At 35.0% G+C, this 18,286-nt stretch overlaps 1 protein-coding gene across 3 annotated transcripts; it reads left to right on the top strand.

The window, feature by feature from the left end:
- Nucleotides 1-971: 971 nt before the first annotated feature.
- On the top strand, nucleotides 972-8,260 carry LOC149875986 (uncharacterized). Of its 3 annotated transcripts, none has more exons than XM_090075917.1 (5): nucleotides 972-1,047; nucleotides 4,300-7,119; nucleotides 7,353-7,418; nucleotides 7,678-7,734; nucleotides 7,893-8,260. In XM_090075917.1, exons 2-5 carry the CDS (start codon nucleotides 4,329-4,331, stop codon nucleotides 8,210-8,212), a joined length of 3,234 nt encoding a protein of 1,077 aa, XP_089932043.1. In that variant the 5' UTR covers nucleotides 972-1,047; nucleotides 4,300-4,328; the 3' UTR covers nucleotides 8,213-8,260. The 3 variants fall into 3 exon arrangements, with proteins under 3 accessions (XP_089932043.1, XP_089932044.1, XP_089932042.1); XM_090075918.1 differs by having other exon boundaries at nucleotides 975-1,041; XM_090075916.1 differs by having other exon boundaries at nucleotides 975-7,119.
- Nucleotides 8,261-18,286: the final 10,026 nt, after the last annotated feature.

The following is an 18,286-nucleotide window of genomic DNA, read 5'->3' as shown; positions in this document are numbered from 1 at the left end:
TTTATAACTTGTTTGTATCATATTGCTATTAAGAAAACAGCGTTGTGTATACTAAACGTGACATAATTGGCAATTATCCGTAACTAAAAATAAGATAGAAATTACAAACTTGATACCATATTTTAATTACTCTAACAAAACTAGACGTCATCGCGTGAGAAAATAAATGTTCATAACACATAACCTATTTTTTTGTTTTTTTTTTCTTCTCTTTTTTCCTTTTAATCTCTTTTCTTTCGTCCAAAAAGCGTTTTGATTTTTGCCTCGCCACAAGCGATGAAATCGATAAAAAAACCTGCTCGGACATTCTCAATTCTCAACAACAAAAGCAATCAAAGTTCTAGCTCTCGAGCACGTGCGCCGACAGGTTGATGAAACCGTTCAAATATGCTCGATCGCTAGAATTTAAAGAAAGAAACAAGCCAGAAACAAACCAAAATAAAAAAAACAAAAACAAAAATGGACATCTTTAGAACGCTTAAATTTTATAAAATATTTTCCTCTGCGTTTTTAACCAGCTAAACTGTCGTAAAGTTTTTTCGGTGCAGTTCATTTAAAAAACTTAGTTTTCAACTTTTAAACGTTTTAGACTTCTCGTTTAAGGCAGTCGAAAGAAATGAGTCGACTCACTCTCTCTCTCCCTATTCGGTTTTGTTTTTGTTTATTTGTTTTTGTTTTTTCTTCGTTTGCCTTCGTTTGCCTTTGTTTGCTTTTGGAAAAGTTGTCGCCATGCGAGACTTAGTTTTTTTTTTTTTTTGCTCAAATTGAGCACAAGTGAGTTTCTAGTCTTGAAAGTGTGCAAAGTGTGGGCCAATCTGGTGGCTGGAGTGATGACACGTGAATGCTGGAAATTCCAGACTTTGAGCGGATTCAGCGTACATAGAAAGAAAATGTAGCATTCACGTGGGTCTCTCCTAAGCGTGCCATTGGTCGGTCTGCTGTCCTTAAGTACCCCCCTCCCCCCCCTCAACGTCACGTTTGCTCAACTTTCTCGGTCTTTGGCGCCCAGAGAAAGCTTGAGGAAGGATAAAAAATGGCGAGGTTTCGGTACTGCGTTTTCTGTTTTTCTTATTTGTTTTTGTTTGTTTGCTTGTTTGTTTGTTTGTTTGTTTGTTAATTTTTTTAATTTTTTTTTTTTTGTTTGTTTGTTTCGTTCGTTTGTTTGTTTGTTTGTTTCGTTTGCTTCGTTTGTTTTGTGATGTTTTGTTTTCCCTTCTTGATGGCACAAAACAGAAGCAAACAAGACTTTCGGTTATATTCGGTTATATTCGGTTCAATAAAAGTTTGTTGGTTTCTGCACAACAACAACAACAACCACAACAACAAAAGTCCCTCTGTCCCTCAAAAGCAGTTTCTCCTCTGTCCTAAAGAAGAGCCTCTTTGTAATCGATCTTGTCTGAATGCAGCTCTCCTTTTGCCTACAGGTTTTTATTCCAACCCTTTTGTTGTTGTTAGTGCCATGTTGTTGTTATTGTTATACTCTGTAAAAGCAGTTGTTGCTGTTGTACTTGTTTGTTGTTTCTAAAGACACTGTTGTTGCTGCTGTTAGCGCTGTTAGTAATCACCCACTTGGCTTGTATTTTTGTTTCTTGTTTTTGTTTTTTGTTTTATTTATAAACACTCTCTGAGTAAGTGATGCTGTTGCTGTTGTTGTTGTTACAGTTGCAATGAGTGTTTGTTAATGTTCCCCCACTTGGCTTGTACTTTTGTTTTCTGTTTTGTTTTGTTTTTTTTTTGTTTTTGTTTTTTTTTTCTCAACACTCTCTGAGTAAGTGATGCTGTTGCTGTAGTCGTTGTTATAGTTGCAATGAGTGTTTGTTAATGTTCACCAACTTGGCTTGTTTATAATCTATTTTATTTTATCAACACTCTCTGAGTCAGTGATGGTGTTGCTGTTGCTGTTGTCGTTATTATGCTTGCAATGGGAGTTGTTACTGTTCACCCACTTTGCTTGTTTTGTTTTTATTTCTTTATTTTATCAACACCCTTTGAGCCAGTGATGCTGTTGCTGTTGTTGTTGTTATAGTTGCAATGAGTGTTGTTAATGTTCACCCACTTTGCTTGTGTTTTTGTTTTTGTTTATCAACACCCTTTGTGTCAGTGATGCTGTTGCTGTTGTTCTTATTACAGTTGCAATGAGTGTTTGTTAATGTTCACCAACTTGGCTTGTTTATAATCTATTTTGTTTTATCAACACTCTCTGAGTCAGTGATGCTGATGCTGTTGTTGTTATTGTGCTTGCAATAAGTGTTGCTAATGTTCACCCACTTTGCTTGTTTTGTTTGTGCTTTTGTTTTTGTTTATCAACACCCTTTGAGTCACTGATGCTGTTGCTGTTGGTGTTATTATAGTTGCAATGAGTGTTAATGTTCACCCACTTTGCTTGCTTTGTTTGTTTGTTGCTTTTTTTTTTTATCAACACCCTGCGAGTTAGTGATGCTGTTGCTGCTTTTGTCATTTTACTTGTATTTATAGTTGTTACTGTTCAGCCACTTTGCTTGTTTTTTAATCTGTTTTATTTTATCACCACTCTCTGAGTCAGTGATGATGTTGCTGATGCTGTTGTTGTTATTTTACTTGCAATGATAGCTGTTACTGTTCAGCCACTTTGCTTGTTTTGTTTGTTTGTTTGTTTGTTTTTTTTATCAATATCCTCTGAGTAAGTGATGCTGTTGCTGTTGTTGTTGTTATAGTTGCAATGAGTGTTTGTTAATGTTCCCCCCCTTGGCTTGTACTTCTGTTTTCTGTTTTGTTTTGTTTTTGTTTTTTTTGTTGTTTTTTTTCTCAACACTCTCTGAGTAAGTGATGCTGTTGCTGTAGTCGTTGTTATAGTTGCAATGAGTGTTTGTTAATGTTCACAAACTTGGCATGTTTATAATCTATTTTATTTTATCAACACTCTCTGAGTCAGTGATGCTGATGCTGTTGTTGTTATTATGCTTGCAATAAGTGTTGTTAATGTTCACCCACTCTGCTTGTTTTGTTTGTGCCTTTGTTTTTGTTTATCAACACCCTTTGAGTCACTGATGCTGTTGCTGTTGGTGTTATTATAGTTGCAATGAGTGTTAATGTTCACCCACTTTGCTTGCTTTATTTGTTTGTTGCTTTTTTTTTTATCAACACCCTGCGAGTTAGTGATGCTGTTGCTGCTTTTGTCATTTTACTTGTATTTATAGTTGTTACTGTTTAGCCACTTTGCTTGTTTTTTAATCTGTTTTATTTTATCACCACTCTCTGAGTCAGTGATGATGTTGCTGATGCTGTTGTTGTTATTTTACTTGCAATGATAGCTGTTACTGTTCAGCCACTTTGCTTGTTTTTTTTTTGTTTTTGTTTTGTTTGTTTGTTTGTTTGTTTTTTTATATATCCTCTGAGTTAGTGATGCTGTTGTTGTTATTATGCTTTCAATGAGAGCTGTTACTGTTCACCCACTTTGTTTGTTTATAATCTGTTTTATTTTATCAACACTCTCTGAGTCAGTGATGCTGATGCTGATGCTGTTGTTGTTATTATGCTTGCAGTGAGAGTTGTTACTGTTCACCCACTTTGCTTGCTTATTGTCTATTTTATTTTGTCAACACTCTCTGAGTCAGTGATGCTGATGCTGATGCTGTTGTTGTTATTATGCTTGCAATGAGAGTTGTTACTGTTCACCCAATTTGCTTGTTTTGTTTTTTTATTTGTTTTTTTGTTTGTTTTTGTTTTGCTTGTTTTTTTTTATCAATACCCTCTGAGTCAGTGATGCTGTTGCTGTTGTTGTTGTTGTTGTTATAGTTGCAATGAGTGTTTGTTAATGTTCCCCCACTTGGCTTGTACTTTTGTTTTCTTTTTTGTTATGTCAACACTCTCTGAGTCAGTGATGCTGATGCTGTTGTTATTATGCTTGCAATGAGAGTTGTTACTGTTGTAGTTATGTCTGTCATTTGTCCTTGTTAGCAAGTTCTATTTGCCCTCTCTTGCCTTTTTTCAACACAGTTTCTTTCTTTGAGTCATATGGTTGCGAGATCCTCTCAAACTCCATCTCTTTATTTATTTGTTTCTTTTTTTTTTTTTTTTTTCTCATTCTCCTTCTCATAATAGCAATCACTGCTGCCACCATGCATGTAATGCTAGTTGCTCTCATTCTTTTTCATTTGCTAGTGGAAACTTTGTTTCTTCTTGTTGCTCTCTTTTCTTTCTTTTTTCTCTTTTGCAGAGGATTCGAAAAAACACAGCTCTTCCCTGCAGTTGTAAACATTCCAGGATTCCAGGATGCAGGCAGAAGAAAAACACTCTCACTAACTGTCTTCTTTTTTTTAGCATAAACCGTTGCAAACAAACACCTGAACATGTCTTCTTCACAAGAAAACAACACTGTTGTTGCCCCTTCTCCGAACTCTAAAGCGAAAAAAAAGAAAAGAAGGCAGTCACAAGAACAGAGAGACTTAAAGCTCAAAAACAAAGTCAGGGCCGCATTAGTTGCAGCGTGTGGCTCCGTAAACAGGGTTGTACCTTTCTATGGTACCAAGAAGAGGTACGCTGTTAGCTGTCCGATGCCTTTGTGCAAACATTCCTCCACAAGCATTAAAAGACACTTGACTAAAAAAGATCATTCTTGGACTTTGGATGAAGCTTCCATCTTTTACTCTGCAATGGTCAGGAAGTTTCAGCATGCTCGTCTCGAACGCAAGTCCGGCTGTCCAAAACCTTACCCCTGTTTGCAATGTTGGAAGTATTACGACCGACTGGACATACACTTGAAAGAGACTCATTTCTACGATTCCAAGACGATCAAACAAAAGATTGCAGAGGCAAAGCGATACGACAACGACAAGCTCTATGTCCCTCAATTTATTCGACCTGCCTTCTTTGGTATTAAGCCAGTAGCTGAACAAGCGTCTGCATCAGGCTCTGCATCCTCTGCTCCTGGGCCTTCCTCCTCTTTTTCTTCTCCGGTTCTTTCCTCTGATCCTCTTTTAAGCTTGCCCTCATCAGTTGCTGGTTCGTCCGAGGCTCCTTCTGCAAACCACTGCACCTCTGTAGAAAACAAAGAGCTGAACACCGAATCCGTCCTAGACTCTGATTTTAATTCCTTAAAGCACTTGGTTTCCAACTCCTCCGTCTTGACAGAAGATAAGAGACTCTTGTTTCAGCTGGACAAAGATGCTTTTCACTTTTATTACCAGTCAGCAGATGAGCTCTTCAGAGATTTTGAAAAGTGGCTTGTGGTAGCCAACAACAACACTTTGTCACAAGCAAAGATCTACAAAAATGCAGTTGTTGAAATATTGACATGTTGTGACAGCACGCTGACGCTGCACCCGAACGCTCTCACCAATTCCAACGTTTTGGAGGATAGATACTTTTCCATGCACTTTAAAAACATTCAGCTCAATTCCAAGCTGAGTGAACTTGACCAAACAAAAGCCATGTCTTGTCACACGTTGTACAACCGCCTTGTCTACCTTTGTCTCCTGTTTCGTTTCAGTGAAGCCAGGAATGTCTATTTCGGACTTTCTCATGAGGCCATCCGACGTTTGCGCTGCAAGGTGGAGGAGTTACAAAAAGTGCTGAGGCCCTTTCGTTCTTTGAGGAGGAGCCTTGTGAAAAGCAAAAAATGCATCAACATCATCAATGTCAGTTTGCTGAACGAATATGGCAAGTCTGCATACGTAAGACAGTTAGTGGAATCGATTAGAAAGCCGTCTCTTACACCGACTAGAGACAATGCTGTGTCTCTACGAAACCATCTTCTGCTCTCTGTCACTGTAATTAACAGTTTAAGAAAATCTAACATTGCTCTTTTAAACATTAGAGACTACATGGCTGCTGAGAAGAGTGAGTGTGGATATTGCATTGTGCAAGAGCGCTACAAAACAGCATACAAGTACGGAGCCAAAAACATTCTAGTGCCGAACGACTTGAAAGTGTTGATCGATATTTATTTGCTGAGATACAGAGACCTTCTTGTCAACGACTCTCACTACATGGCTGCAGACACCAAGACTGTTTTGGAGTTGAGCGACTGCTACAGGCCCCTTTTTCCATCGATGAGACCCAACAAAGACGAATGTGTGACACTCGGTGCAACTAGAGTGCCTGTTTACCAGATGGGTTCCTCTGCTATCTCCTCTTGCCTGACGTCCTGCTTCAGAAAAAGCCAAGTAAACATTCCCATGAAGCGTCTTACTCCCACTTGCATTCGCGGTTCGATAGCCACTTACTTTGCCAACAACAGCAAAGAAGATCGCGAGCGGTTTGCTACACTCTACATGAAGCACAGCAGGAACACAATGGATAGCTTTTATGTGTCCCAGTGGAACGCTGCAGAGGAGTTGCGCTTTGCCCTGGGCATCGGACAGTCCTTCGGAGTCATAGAGTCTTTGACTGTTGAAAAGTCTGAGAGACCACCAAAGAAGGAGAAGGATGTGATGGACTGGCTCCAAACTAATGCAGAGGAGTACGGTTTTCATGAGGTTGAGGACATCTTTGAGGAAGATTTAGACTCCGGTTCTGACTCTGAAGAATGTGCTGCTACTTTCAGCTGTACCACAGTGGTTCCGTTTTCTCCAGCTGTAGAAAACAATGTTCCTTTAGAGGATAGCAACGACCATGCCGTAGATTTCTTGTGTGAACCTACCTCAACTCCTGTTTCGTCTGTTCCATCTGAACAAACAATCGCTGGTCCAGTTCTTGAACTATCCCCTGCTCTTGCACAACTAGTTCCTAACGAACAAGCTGTTTGTATGGATGTAGATCAGACTCTAGCTGTTCCTGTTGGCACAGCTTGTTCTCCTCTTGCATTAACATTATTTCCTGATGAACCGGATTTTATTGAACACCATGCAAAACTTTCTCCAGTTTACTTTAATGAGCAAGTGGTTGCCAAACCTGTTTCTGCTTCTCCTTCTCAGCAAGTCGCTTTCTGTCCTTCAAAAGAGGTCTTTTCTGTTCCTCTGACTCCTAGCCTTGTTGCTTTTCAGCAAACATTGGCCAAACCCAGTTTGTTTCTTTCATCTGATCCAGTTTCAGCTGTTCCTGTCCAACAGGCTGGTACTGTTCTTGCAAAGCAGCTCTCACCTTATGCTGTTCAATCTGTTGGTAGCCTATTTAGCCAAAGTCTTGCCTCTACATCCAGAGGTAAATTCTTTTTGATTTTTGATTTTTGATTTTTATGCAAATCTCAACACGCTTTCAAAAAATGAAAATGCCCAAATCAACTCCTTGCCCTATTGTTATTGTTAGAGCTGTAAAAAAAACAAAACAAAACAAAAAAACAACACAGAAGTGTGTATGTATTTGTTGCAGGACTAATTCTGTGATTGCTTAAATGTTTATACAAGTGAATGATACTAAAACTGATTATGTTTTAGAAGTAAAAGATCCAAGAAGAAAAAAAATCAAGTTGGAAATGCCATCTTTCACTCAAGAACTCATCGGTAATGTAAAACCTAATTTATACAAAGATATATAAACACAAACCTCTTCTTGCACAATTTCAGATGGTTAACTGTTAACAAAAACTAGCCATCATTGCTAAGTGCACTTTTAGAAAGTTGTGTCTACCCGATTTCTAATGATGAAGTTAGAAACATCACCGTTAGAAATCATGCACAGCTTGTTATCATCTCTAACACTTAGAAACTGTTGATGGTTTTTATGAATTAGAAAAATGAACATGGTTTTATTTTATTTCAGGATCAACTCAGCCAAGAACAAAGGAAAACAAAGCAGAAGTTAGCCAATGCCATTTAGGTAATCTTTCAAAAACCAGTTATTGCTATCAGTGCAAACAATAAGGTCAACAAAAAAAAAATAAATAAAAAAACAGAATAAATCTTGTCTTACTTCAGAACCAAATGAATATTTGATTTAATCACTTTGTGTTATGACTTGAGTTTGTAAAATTTTAGATGAAATAGTTGAAGAGCTGAATGCTTGCCCTGGCCACAACGAATGGTTCAACACCAGAAGTTTTCCACGATGTGCAGCTTTGGTGTTGGCATACATCTTGCAAGACGTGTTTACAGATGTAAGCTCAAGTTGCTCGTACAAAGATTACCTTGGCATCTTGGCAAATCATAGCAGTGACAAGCTCATTCATGTCTTGCAAAAGTACTCCTACCAAAGCCATATTAAAGACAAAATTAAAAACATGAAGCTAAAAATTCAAAAAGAGGGTAGTTTAGAAAAGTTTGTTCAATATGGCAATATCGTGAAACCATTTATGTAGTTTAGATAAGTTTGTTCAGTTTGGCAATAAAGATGGGCCTTTTGTGTAGTTTGTTTTATCTATGCTTTTGCAAATATTTTTATCTGTTTCGCTAAAGACATAATAAACAAGAAGTTCTGTTAAACTGTTCTCACATTTCTTATTTAAAGATAGTTCAAACTTTTTTTTATCTTTAAAAAAAAAAAAAAGAAGTCGTTTTGTTATTCTGTGAAAACTTTTAATAGAGTTGCATTTAGAATTACTTCTGATGTTTTTAAGAGTTTGTTAAAAAGCAAAATAATATTTCCTGTGATGTTAAACTGCATAAGTGAAATTTAAAAAAGGAAAACTGCTCCAACCATTTTTCGGAAAAAGAAATCAAAAAGTTCCTTATTTTAAAAGATCTAGACATCCATTTCTTCTTCAGCAAAATAGCGAGGCTTTTTTATGAACTCTTACTCTCTATTTTTTCATATCTTTACACAAAGGATTTTGTTTAGATCAATGTAAACATACATAGAAGTATATTATGTTTTTTTTTTTTTTTTTGTTTTTATGCAGTCTAACTTTTGTTTCACTTCTATTTTATTTTACGTTTATCTTGTATTTTATCATGCCTTATTGGTTTTTGCGTTTTGTGATGTCAAGCTGCGTAAGCTAAACTTAAAAGGGGAAAACTACGCTAACTTTTCTTTGAAAAAATATTCAAGAAGTACCTTAAACGAAAGAGAAAGCACACGAATCTTGCCATCCAATTCTTCTTCTGCAAAGTAGCGAGGCTTTTTATGTACTTTTGCTCTCTAATTTATCTCTATTTACGCAAAGGGTTTTATTTCAATGTAAACACGTATAAAAGAATACTTTGTTAAAAATAATGTTAAAGGAGTTGCGTAAAAAAAAACGTCTGAATAAAGTTTCTTTACAAAAAAAACAACTAAGAAACAAGCGCGCCTAAGAAAAACCAGATCGCGATTCACTAAGTCAAAAAACGAAAGAAACAAAGTTTAAAAGGTCTTTCTAGACAACAAATTCTATTTTTGGCAATGCAGTTTTTGTATTTATGCAACCTAACTTTTGTTTGACTTCTATTTTATTTTACGTTTACCTTGTATTTTATCTTGCCTTTTTGTGTTTTGTGATGTCAAGCTACATAATCTAAACTTAAAAGAAGGAAACTAGGCTAACTTTTCTAGTAGAATATTATGTTGTTGGTTTTGTATGCAGCCTAACTTTAGTTTCATCTATATTTTATTTTGCGTTTATCTTATATTTTATCTTGTCTTTTTGAGTTTTGTATTTTGTGATGTCAAGCTACATAATTTAAACTTAAAAGAAGAAAACTAGGCTAACTTTTCTTTGAAAAATTGTTCAAAAACTACCTTACACCGATAGAGATAGCTCACGAATTTAAAAAGTTGCATCTATTCATCTTCTTCTTCAGCAAAGTAAAGCTTTTTATGCACTTTTACTCTCTAACTTACCTATATTTGCGTAAAGGATTTTATTTAATTCAATTTAAACATAACTAGTAGAATATTATGTTGTTGGTTTTGTATGCAGCCTAACTTTAGTTTCATCTATATTTTATTTTGCGTTTATCTTATATTTTATCTTGTCTTTTTGAGTTTTATATTTTGTGATGTCAAGCTACATAAGCTAAACTTTAAAGAGGAAATTTACGCTAACCTGTCTTTGAAAAACTATTCAAAAACTACCTTTAACAAAGTAGCGAGGCTTTTTATGCGCTTTTACTCTCTAACATACCTATTTTTGCGCAAAGGATTTTATTTAATTCAATTTAAACATGCCTAGTAGATTATTATGTTGTTGGTTTTTTATGCAGCCTAACTTTAGCTACATCTATTTTTCATTTTACGTTTGTCTTATATTTTATTTTATCTTTTTGTGTTCTGTGATGTCAAGCTACATAAGCTAATGTTAAAAGAGGAAAGCTGCGCTAACCTTTCTTTGAAAAACTATTCGAAATCTATTTTTGAGATAATCTAGATTTAAAAGAGGAACACTACGCTAATTTTGCTTTGAAAAAACTCTCGAAAACTAACTTATTCGATAGAGATAGCACACAAATTTAAAAAATTGTATCTACTCATCCACTTCTTCTACAGCAAAGTACTGAGGCTTTTTATGCACTTTTATTCTCTAACATACCTATATTTGCGCAAAGGATTTTATTTAACTCAATGTAAACATACATAGAAGAGTATTGTTACCCGTTTGTTTTATGCAGCCTAACTTTAGTTTCATCTATACATTATATTGCGTTTACCTTATATTTTATCTTGCCTTTGTTAGTTTTGTGTTTTGTTATGTCAAGCTTCATAATCTAATCTTAAAAGGGGAAAACTGCGCTAACTTTTCTTTGAAAAAGTACTCAAAAAGGACCTAAATCGATATAGATAGCTCACAATTTTAAAAAGTTGCATATAGTCATCTTCTTCTTCAGCAAAGTATCGAGGCTTTTTATGGATTTTTACTCTAACTTTCCTATATTTGCGCAAAGGACATTATTTAATTCAACTTAAACATGCCTAGTAGATTATTATGTTGTTGGTTTTTTATGCAGTCTAAACTTTGTTACATCTATATTTTACGATTAACTTATATTTTATCTTGCCTTTTTGAGCTTTGTGTTCTGTGATGTCAAGCTACATATTCTCTAAACATAAAAGAGGAAAACTACGCTAAACTTGCTTTGAAAAACTATTCAAAAACTACCTTTAACAAAGTAGCGAGGCTTTTCATGCACTTTTACTCTCTAACATACCTACATTTGCGCAAAGGATTTTATTTAATTCAATTTAAACATGCCTAGTAGATTATTATGTTGTTGGTTTTTTATGCAGCCTAACTTTAGTTTCATCTATATTATGTTTTAGGTTTATCATATATTTTATCTTTTCTTTTTGAGTTTTGAGTTTTGTGATGCCAAGCAACTTAAGCTAAACTTAAAAGTGGAATGCTACGCTAACCTTTCTTTGAAAATCTATTCATAAACTACCCTAGACAAAAGCTAGATTTAAAAGAGGAAAACTACACTATTTTTACTTTGAAAAAACTTTCGAAAACTACCTTAATCGATAGAGATAGCACACGATTTTAAAAAATTGCATATAGTCATCCACTACTTCTGCAGCAAAGTAGCGAGGCTCTTTATGCACTTTTTCTCACTAGTTTGCTTATATTTACGCAAAGGAATTCATTTAATTCAATCCAAACATATATAGAAGATTATTATGTTACGATTTTTTTTTTCTTTTATGCAGCCTAACATTTATTTCACCTACATTTTATTTTACGATTAACTTTTATATTACCTTTCCTTTTAGTGTTTTGTGTTTTGTGATGTCAAGCTACATAAGCCAAACTTTAAAGAGGAAAACTACGCTAAGCTTTCTTTGAAAAACTATTCAAAAACTACCTTAAACAAAGTAGCGAGGCTTTTTATGCACTTTTACTCTCTAACATACCTACATTTGTGCATAGGGTTTTATTAGATTCTAGTAGGTTATTACGTTGTTGTTTTTTTATGCAGTCTAACTTTAGCTTCATCTATATTTTATTTTACGTTTATCTTATATTTTATTTTGTCTTTTTGAATTTTGTGTTTTGTGATGTCAAGCTACATAAGCTAAACTTAAAAGAGGAAAGCTACGCTAACCTTTCTTTGAAAAGCTGTTCAAAAACTACCTTAGACATAATCTAGATTTAAAAGAGAAAGACTACGCTATTTTTGCTTTGAAAAATCTTTCGAAAACTACCTTAATCGATAGAGATAGCACAGGATTTTAAAAAGTTGTATCTAGTCATCCACTTCTTTCACAGCAAAGTAGCGAGGCTTTCTATGCGCTTTTACTCTCTAACATACCTATTTTTGCGCAAAGGATTTTATTTAATTCAATTTAAACATGCCTAGTAGATTATTATGTTGTTGGTTTTTTATGCTGCCTAACTTTAGCTACATCTATTTTTCATTTTACGTTTGTCTTATATTTTATTTTATCTCTTGTGTTCTGTGATGTCAAGCTACATAAGCTAATGTTAAAAGAGGAAAGCTGCGCTAACCTTTCTTTGAAAAACTATTCGAAATCTATTTTTGAGATAATCTAGATTTAAAAGAGGAACACTACGCTAATTTTGCTTTGAAAAAACTCTCGAAAACTACCTTATTCAATAGATATAGCACACAAATTAAAAAATTGTATCTACTCATCCACTTCTTCTTTTTATGGATTTTTACTCTCTTATTTAACCCAAAATTTGCGCAAAGGACTTTACTTAATTCAACTTAAACATGTCTAGTAGATTATAAGTTGTTTGTTTTTTATGCAGCCTAACTTTAGTTTCATTTATATTTTATTTTACGTTTATCTGATACTTTATCTTGTCTTTTTGTGTGTTGTTTTGTCAAGCTACATAAGCTAAACTTAAAAGTGGAAAAGTTACGCTAACCTTTCTTTGAAAATCTATTCAAAAACTGCCTTAGACATAAGCTAGATTTAAAAGAGGAAGACTACGCTATTTATGCTTTTAAAAACTTTCGAAAAATACCTTAATCCATTGAGGTAGTGCACGAATTTACAAAGTTGTATCTAGTCATCCACTTCTTCTATAGCAAAGTAGCGAGGCTTTTTATGCACTTTTGCGTTCTAATTTATCTCTGTTTACGCATATGGTTTTTGTTTATTTCTATGTAATGATATACAAAAGAGTATTTTGTTAAAGATTATGCTGCAGGAGCTGCGTAAAAAACTCTGGCGACCTTTCCTTAAGAAAAAAGCAACTGAAAGACATGTGCGCCTTAGAAAAATTCCAATCGCGATTCACCAAATTAAAAGACGAAAAGAACGACCTTTAAAAGCTCTCACTAGACATTTGTGTTTATGATAGGCAATGCAGTTTTTGATTTTATGCAGCCTAACATTTGTTTCATCTATATCTTATTTTACGTTTATCTTATACTTTATCTTGCCTTTTTGAGTTTAGTATTTTGTGATGTCATGCTAAATAAACTATACTTTGCTAATTTTATTTGAAAAAATATTCAAAAACTACCTGAATTATAAGCTAGATCTAAAGGAGGAAAACTACGCTAACTTTTCTTTAAAAAAAATATTTAAAAACTACCTTAAACATAAGCTATATCCAAAAGAGGAAAACTATGCTAACTTTTCTTTAAAAAAATATTACAAAACTACCTTAAACATAAGCTAGATCTAAAAGAGGAAAACTACGCTAACTTTTCTTTGAAAAAATACTCAAAAACTACCTTAAACATAAGCTAGATCTAAAAGAGGAAAACTACGCTAACTTTTCTTTGAAAAAATACTCAAAAACTACCTTAAACATAAGCTAGATCTAAAAGAGGAAAACTACGCTAACAATTCTTTGAAAAAATATTCGAAAACTACCTTTAAACATGATTTAGATTTAATAGATGAAAACTACGCTAACATTTCTTTGAAAAAACATTCAAAAACTACCTTTAAACATGATTTAAATTTAATAGATGAAAACTACGCTAACATTTCTTTGAAAAAACATTCAAAAACTACCTTTAAACATGATTTAAATTTAAAAAAGGAAAACTACGCTAACATTTCTTTGAAAAAATATTCAAAAAGTACCTTAATCGAAAGAGATAGCACACGAAATTAAAAAGTTGCCTTTAGTCATCCGTTTCTTCTTCATCAAAGTAGCGAGGCGTTTATGCACTTTTTATTCTCTAAGTTATCTCTACTTACGCAAATGGCTTTTGTTTATTTCAATGTAAAACTTTTCAAAAGAGTATTTTGTTAAAGATTATGCTGCAGGGGCTGTGTAAGAAAACTCTGGTGACCTTTCTTTAAGAAAAAGCAACTAAAGTAGATGTGCGCCTAAGAAAATCCAAATTGCGATTCACTAAATTAAAAGACATATACAACAAACTTTAAAAGTGAAACTATTTTTACAAGCGTATTTGGTAAAGATGAAATGTTCTTATGACATTTTAACGTTACGAAAGGGATTTTCTTCTGTTCAAATATTTATTACAATTTAAAGTGTTAAATAATGTTACAGAAACGACCTAAAACGCCTGTTGTATTAATTTAAACGAACAAAATAGATAAAAAAAAAGAAAAACTATCATTAAAAAAAAAAAAGTAAAAAAAGAAAAGAAATAGAAGTTGAGGAAAAATAAAAATAAGAACTTCTAACAAAGAGCTCTTTTTATTTTTCAGATTTTAGATGCTTAATTCCTTGAATGAAAAGTTGAACTGATGACTCACTACTAAGGTTGTTCCTAGCCTTCCGTTCTCAAACTAGGCCATTCTGAGAGGCTGTTTGATTAAGTACCGTTGATAGTAGTATCGCACGTAAGAGACTTCTAAAACTCTGATTATTATTAATTCCTGGAATGAAGAGATGACTTCATACTCACTAACGAGGTTGTTCTTAGCCATCCGTTCTTAAACTAAGCAAAACAGTGAAGTTGTTTGATTAAGTATCACAGTTTGATGCATTTGCACATGCACCATTTGCCGAAACTGTGATGCTTGGTTCCTTGATTGGATTGAAGAAGCTCATCACCATGCATTTTACAAGCTGTCCGTTGTTATGTTTTGCAATTCAGTGGTTCTGTTTTGCAATTCATTTTCTGTTTGTTTAAGTATCATCGATGGTGGTGTCGTGCATGCAAACTTTCCGAAACTCTGATGCTTGTTTTTCTTGAATGGAGAGATGAGCTTATACTTTAGGTGACTTCTTAAAACTGCAGTAATTAGTGCCTCGAATGGAAAAACGAACTCATTCATTACAGACCAAGGTTGTTCCTGGCCATCCGTTAACATATTAGGCAACAGTACAGCGAAGCTGTTTGTTTTACAAGCTTTTGTCGTTTCGAGAAATCACTACATTAAGCATTCGATGGTGATACACGACTGATGGCCAGGTTCTGATTTTCGAATGAAAAGAAGAGTCGCATCCGACCACCGGTCGGCTTTCGACGCAAAACAGCTGTACACACTCGTCCAACGATCCAGTGACTAACTGTTGCAACGAGAAAGTTAGCTTTATTTGTCGTGCAGATTGTCCGCTTTGACGTAAAATGCTAGAAATTTGCTGAACGCTCGGTTTGCGCCGCCCAAGAGTCATTCTGTTTCTGCGTTGCCAGCGTCTGTCGGCTAAATACAACTGTAGACTCCGCGCAAGCTTTTTCACCGCAAAAGTTGTACAGAGCCACACCGAAGGCTAAAATCGACTTTAAGGTCGAAGGTTAAAATCGACCCTAGAGGTTTGAAAACGACGTCACGAAATTTTCAAGACATCATCGAAGAAAATTACGGCGGCCAGATGCAACTCTTAGTACTAACTCTACTAATCTTAGTACGTTAAGCATTCCAGTCGAGAGATCAGACGTTTTTTCGTCACCTAAGAGACCGGCCGATGCGTTTGCGACGCTGCGGAAAGAAAGAAGATGGCAAACCACAGGGTTGTTACCGTAACAAACCTCCGTGAGTACCTCCATCTCGAGTGGCTTTTGAAGAAACGTTCGTTTTAAACTCAAAGGGATGGTTGTTAAAGCTCACAAACGCCTGGTTAACGATTTTCTAACGGCAGACACCGTGTTTACAATGGATACAGACCGATTAACTGAGCCCAAAGCGCAAGATCTATCAGAAAACTCCTCTAGGTCGATGCAACGAGACGACTAGACACGTGCGTCTAAAGGCATTTTACAATTGAAGGACGCCACTCGTGGGCCCTTTAACCTTAACACTAAACTCCTGCTTGATATCCTCGTCCCCAGGTTTCCAAACCGTAACCCCAACCCCCTCTAATCCTAACCCCCTTACCCTCTAACTCTCCCCCCTCAAAAAAACAAAAAACATAAAAAAGCAAACAAAACGAAAAAAAAACTTGCTTCCCTCCTCACTTTTAGCTCTAGGATGCAACACCTTTTTGCCGCCCTCCGCTAGAAGGGAGTAGGGAGTAACGAAAGCTTGACATCAAAGTAGCGTTTCGTATGAGATTTGTTTGCCAAAATTTGAGCGTTTTTAAAAAAGCCAAGACTTCGTCAGAGGGGTTTCTTCTTTTCTCCTAAAGCTATCGATCGATTAAAAAGCTCAAAGCAAAGAAATTCAAAACAAAATACAAAAACGGGAAGTTTTAGTTTCTGCACCACAAGCCAAGCACTAGTTCAAACTGGAGATAATAAAAGGAAATCGAATGATCTCACTTCTCAAACCACTGAGCTGCCATTGGTCGGCAGTCTCTTGTTTGGAGACCATTGAGCTGCCATTGGTTGGCTGTTTAATCGTTGCGATTGGTCGGCAGTTTTATCGTTGGAGACCATTGAGAGATATAAAAGGAATTTTTTTTTTGAGCACAACATTAAACGTTAAATCGTTAGATGTTGTTATAAAGGCACCATTAGAATGCGATGTCCTCAAATATTTTCCTCGATATTTTAATAAGTAAACAAAAACAAAACTAAGTCTTGCAACTGGCGAAAACTTTCAATAAGCAAACAAAGCAACAACTTTCCTTTCGAGTTTTTTACATTTTAAACAAAAGACAAACAAAGAAAAAAAAAAACAAACAAAAACAAAAACAAAAACAAAAAAACAAAACAAAAACAAAACAGAAAAGGGAGAATGAGTGAGTCGACTGATTTCGCTCAACTGTCTTAAACGAGAAGTCATAAACGTTTGCTTGTGCCAGCAAGTTGCAAATTAAGTTGTAAATGAACTGCACCGCAAAAGCTTAACCACAGTTTATTAAGCATATTAAGCCTTTGCTGACATGTTAAGACATTTTAAGCCTTTGCTATTATCATGAGGCTTTTGCTCCACGAGCCAAAAAAGTACGCTAGAGTTGACAAACTGCATCGCGGTCGAAAAGTGTAATTACGCCAACACTTTTATCCGTTTTAAGCATTTCGTTTTCGCACGAACAACAATTAAAGCAGCTCGTTGAGCTTAACGACGTTCGTATTTTTTTTCGAAGCCAAAACTTCGGCTATAAGTAGAATGAAGAGGCACTTCGAAAAACAACAAAGCTGTTCGCAGTCGATAGCAACGAGCGACAACATCTCTGCGAGTCTGGCATCAAGGTAAACAGTTTTTTTTTACATTTTCATTTGTAAGTGCCACTTTTGTGTACATTATGTATTCAAAAATTTCTTGCTGACGCTAGATTTTTCGTTTTCAATGAACAACAGTTGCAACCTCTAGTCGTTTGCTAAAACAGCTTGCTAGGACAACCAAATCAATCATATGTTGTGAAAATTTCTTTTTGTTCAACTGACTAAGGAAGATCGAGCGAACGCTTTTTTTTTTATAACTTGTTTGTATCATATTGCTATTAAGAAAACAGCGTTGTGTATACTAAACGTGACATAATTGGCAATTATCCGTAACTAAAAATAAGATAGAAATTACAAACTTGATACCATATTTTAATTACTCTAACAAAACTAGACGTCATCGCGTGAGAAAATAAATGTTCATAACACATAACCTATTTTTTTGTTTTTTTTTTCTTCTCTTTTTTCCTTTTAATCTCTTTTCTTTCGTCCAAAAAGCGTTTTGATTTTTGCCTCGCCACAAGCGATGAAATCGATAAAAAAACCTGCTCGGACATTCTCAATTCTCAACAACAAAAGCAATCAAAGTTCTAGCTCTCGAGCACGTGCGCCGACAGGTTGATGAAACCGTTCAAATATGCTCGATCGCTAGAATTTAAAGAAAGAAACAAGCCAGAAACAAACCAAAATAAAAAAAACAAAAACAAAAATGGACATCTTTAGAACGCTTAAATTTTATAAAATATTTTCCTCTGCGTTTTTAACCAGCTAAACTGTCGTAAAGTTTTTTCGGTGCAGTTCATTTAAAAAACTTAGTTTTCAACTTTTAAACGTTTTAGACTTCTGTTTAAGGCAGTCGAAAGAAATGAGTCGACTCACTCTCTCTCTCCCTATTCGGTTTTGTTTTTGTTTATTTGTTTTTGTTTTTTCTTCGTTTGCCTTCGTTTGCCTTTGTTTGCTTTTGGAAAAGTTGTCGCCATGCGAGACTTAGTTTTTTTTTTTTTTTGCTC

The sequence above is a fragment of the Hydra viridissima genome, unplaced genomic scaffold (genome assembly GCF_058129835.1).
Source record: "Hydra viridissima isolate aposymbiotic clone 2 unplaced genomic scaffold, HvirCarnegie_v1 scaffold_75, whole genome shotgun sequence".
NCBI classification, from domain to species: Eukaryota; Metazoa; Cnidaria; class Hydrozoa; order Anthoathecata; family Hydridae; genus Hydra; species Hydra viridissima.
Note: the sequence above shows the minus strand (reverse complement) of the source record. Positions and strands in the feature narration are given on the sequence as shown.